Source organism: Gekko japonicus, unplaced genomic scaffold (genome assembly GCF_001447785.1).
Source record: "Gekko japonicus isolate JY-2015 unplaced genomic scaffold, Gekko_japonicus_V1.1 scaffold984, whole genome shotgun sequence".
Taxonomy (NCBI): domain Eukaryota; kingdom Metazoa; phylum Chordata; class Lepidosauria; order Squamata; family Gekkonidae; genus Gekko; species Gekko japonicus.
Genome location: NW_015176001.1, coordinates 670,440 through 674,269, shown reverse-complemented (window position 1 = coordinate 674,269; position 3,830 = coordinate 670,440). Strand labels below are relative to the sequence as shown.

Here is a 3,830-nt window from a genome sequence, read left to right as displayed (position 1 = left end):
CTAGACTCCTGTCTGTGGAGCGAGGAGTCCTCCTCTTCATTCAAAGAAGGCAACCCTCCTCACTTAGCAGAAGGGGGTAGTCCTTGGATCCAGCCCAATATATGCTGCATGACAGGAAAGAAAATCTGACAAGCTTTCTTGCCAACTCTGCCCAGCCTTCAGGGCTTCATGACCAACGTGTGCTCCCAAAAAGAGCCCAAATTTCAGACACAAAGCACCTCATGCGCAGGGTTGTACTGTTTTCTTTATAAGGTGCTGGGCATTAAGTACCATCTCATAAGAAAAAAAACACGACTTGCAAGCTAACGTTTCCAGGCACAATCCAGCCCAGCCCCAAGGATTCTAATCCCGTGTTTATCTCCAACATGTCCAGAAGGACTGGGGGACCCCTCAGAGGGGCATGGCCGCTCCCTGTTTGCTTCTCCCTACTGGACTGGGGAAACCCAGGCTTGAAAGCAAGCAGCCAGGGCAGGAGCCACAAAAGGAAAAGGGAGGGAAAGGAGGCAAACTCCTCCCCACACACCCACCAGAGAGTACACCAAAGTTCCAGGAAGGGTGGGATGCGGGGGTGGCACCTTCGGCCGGGTGGGCTGAATGCCACCTGCCACTGGACTCTCCCTGACCCCCACAGGCTCCGCGGGGACTACCCGCCTCACTGTCTTTCCCTCCCACTGTCACCTGGGAAGAACAGCGTTCCTGCAGAGCAGCTGCTTTAATCTTCCGTTCCCCTGCATGTGACTTTAGAGGGGACCAGTGTGGGATTACTTGCTTTAATCCAGAGATCCTCACATGCCGTCGAGAATTGGTACTCCCACCATAGATGAGCAGAGGCTGAGTTTTAATCCTGTACTAGGAAAGCTGCCTGATAGCTATATAGTGGCTCAAGTAGAACGCTACAGAACCCACTGATCCAATTAACCCCTCATCACTGTAAACGAGGACTTTCTCTGGTTTGTACCAATGAGGGAAGTCCAAAGTTCAATGAACACCTGGGGTCTTGTTTTCAAGCTGCAGTGGGAATCAACAGCTCGTGGGCCCAGTAATTTCCCTTCTTGGTCAGAAGATTATCATAATCTAGCCAGAAAATGTGAAGTTTAAACATCTCCTAGAATGGTCCAGACTTTTTCCTTCAGCTCAGCATAATCTTAGCAGCACCAACATTTCCACACCAGCTGTGCCACTAACTGCAGCCTCAAGAGAAGCCAACAACAATGGACAATTTTAGCCCATGAATGGTGCGTGCGTGTGTGTGTGTGTGGGGGGGGGGAGCATAAGCTGCAGGGAGGAAGGTGAAATCAGCCCCTTCCTCCGTCACTCGGACAGAGATGGATACCAGAGACCTGACGCCTCCTCTGTCTGTCTGCACTCGAGCTGCAGGAAGGGAAGCAAGCTGGAGGAGATGACACCTGCCTGCTCACGCCGGCCCCGTCATTCTGATTCTGTTTCCTCTCGAGTAACGTGAAAGGAGAACGAACGCGCGGAAGGGCCTTCACAGTCTGCTTTCCGATAAGGCGGGGGCTGAGCCAGGAGAAGATCGCCCAGATGTGCTGCCTGTGCTTGGAGTGCACAATGGGAGAGAAGCCAGGCAGAAATCCTCTTTTCCGTCCAGGTCAAGGAGAAACCTTTGTTTCACAAGGTAAGGAAGAGGAATCCCAAATACAACGCAATAAGGCACATCTGTTTACAAAAAAAAGTGTCCAGTAATTCTATGCTTTGTTATCGACACACAGTGAACACATGCTAAGAAACAGTCAAGAGCCACATGCTGGCGCCTCCACTGCCACAACCCCAAACGAAGACCTCGATCAAGGGGTATCTTTACCAGATAGCAATTTGAACAGCAGCCCAGTGATACATTAAACCGACCTTTGGCTTCCAGTGCATGTGGCTGCGTTCTGTTTTTGCTCCAGGTGGTAATACTGGCAAAGCAGTGCAGATACAGTCTGTGTTCTGAGTTAGAGGTGTGCATGTTGGAAAAAATTGCCCTCTCTAGTTGGGCAGTTAAATCCCAAGAAAGCGTGTGAGTTTTAAAAAGCACTTTAAAAAGTTCAGCCAGGCCAGCCTTCACAGGATCAGTGCACAAAGGGAGACCCAGTCCACTCCGTGGGGAATGTCTCTTCAGACGACTGTGTCATCTTCTTCCTGGGAGTCCCCGATGAGTAGCGAGTGCTTGTCTGGCTCACTGAGGACGATGCTGCTGTGAGACCGCTTGTCAGAGAGGAGAGAGTTTATCGAGGCTCGGCTGTAGTTGACAATACGATCCATCAGACTCAGTTTGGGCGACCCTGGTGCCGTGTCGTCAATGCCGATGTGGACGCTGATTTCCGAAGAGCTCTTCAGCCTCGCCTGACTGCAGGCACGCAGCTCGTACTTCTCATACGTGGGTTTCTTGTAGCTAACAAAGGGGGAGAAAACAGCAGTTTGGGAAAAATGCACTGAACAAAACTAACAATGAAGGAAAAGCACAACCCTAAATCAATGTCCCTGTGAGAGTTTCAGGCCTGGGAAACACATGTAGAATAAGGTGGTAAATTCCTAAAGATTCCAACGGACTGCACCATCTATTGATAGGAAGCATTTATATCCTGCTTTCCTCCCAAAGCTGACACCTAAGGCAGTTTACAGGGCAACAACAACAGAATTACAGTTTTTTAAAAACACAAATTCAAGAGGCTCCTCTTAATCCTTGTGGTACTGCCGGAGGACCTCCAGGACCTCTCTCCAGCCCTCACGAGGGGTCCTGCTACGGCAGACGGCCTCCTTACCAGTCCATCCCCCAGAAGCAGCTGCGGAGCAGCCTCCCCAAGGGGTTAGGGGACTCTACCCTTTTTCAAAATGCCGTTTTATGATTATATTGTTTTTTCCTTTGTGAGCTACTTCAGCCAGGTTCTCTGGAGAGGCAGCATAAGGGTCTTCTAAACACCCAGGGCCGGCTCACTCACTAGGCAAACCGACCTTTGGCACTTACCGTGAAGGGTCCTTCTCCTCTGAGGTTAGGAGGACATCTCCATGGGTTATTCCCATAGTTCCTTTAGGGAGGCAGGAAATATTTTTTTCTCCTTCCTGTTGGCGCCTTAGGAATAGCCCTGCCCCTCAGTTCTGGGACTCCGTAAACAGTGAGTATCAACTAAGGCTAACTCCCTTGCGCCAAGCAGGTAAACTTCCAACATTAATGATAGAACTATAAAACAGCAGAACAAGAACGCAGAAGAAGAAGAAGAGAACAGCACAGAGAAACACAGGCAAAAGAACGATGATGAAAGCGGGAGGGCCGAGATGTCCTCGTAATCTCAGAAGGGGAAGGACCCTTCACGAGATGTCCTCCTAACCTCAGAGGAGAAGGACCCTTCACGGTAAGTGCCAAAGGTCGTTCTCCCACTGAGGTGGAGGACATCTCCATGGGACCTCCAAAAGCAGTGTCCCTTAAATGGGTGGGTCATCATCGCCAGCTGAAGGGAGAATGTGCTGAAGGACTCTTCTTCCGAATGCTGTGTCGGCTGACGCAATTGTGTTTAGCTTGTAGTGACGAATGAAGGTAGATACCGACATCCAAGTAGCGGCCCTGCAGAGCTCCTCGACTGAAGCTCGATTCGTGAACGCCGCACTGGTTGCTGCACTTCTCAAGGAATGGGCCGTGATCCCTTTGGGAATTTACATTCCCGACGCCTTGTAGGCCTCCGTGATGCATGACCTAAGGACTGCGCTGATGGAAGCTGTGGACATACGATTTCCCGTATGTGGAAAGGAGATGTTGATGAACATGAAGTCCGTTTTTCGTAGAGATTCAGTGCGCACAATGTAAATCTTTAATGCCCGTCTGACATCAAGGG

At 50.4% G+C, this 3,830-nt stretch overlaps 1 protein-coding gene across 1 annotated transcript in view; it reads right to left on the bottom strand.

Annotated features, from left to right (window-relative positions):
• Positions 1 to 1,245: 1,245 nt before the first annotated feature.
• ATP7A (ATPase, Cu++ transporting, alpha polypeptide) overlaps positions 1,246 to 3,830 on the bottom strand; it is a gene marked incomplete at its 5' end in the record, with an annotated part of 44,898 nt that continues 42,313 nt past the window's right edge. Inside the window, 1 exon segment of the mRNA XM_015426441.1 lies at positions 1,246 to 2,395. Within this exon segment, the coding sequence (XP_015281927.1) occupies positions 2,119 to 2,395 (277 nt within the window).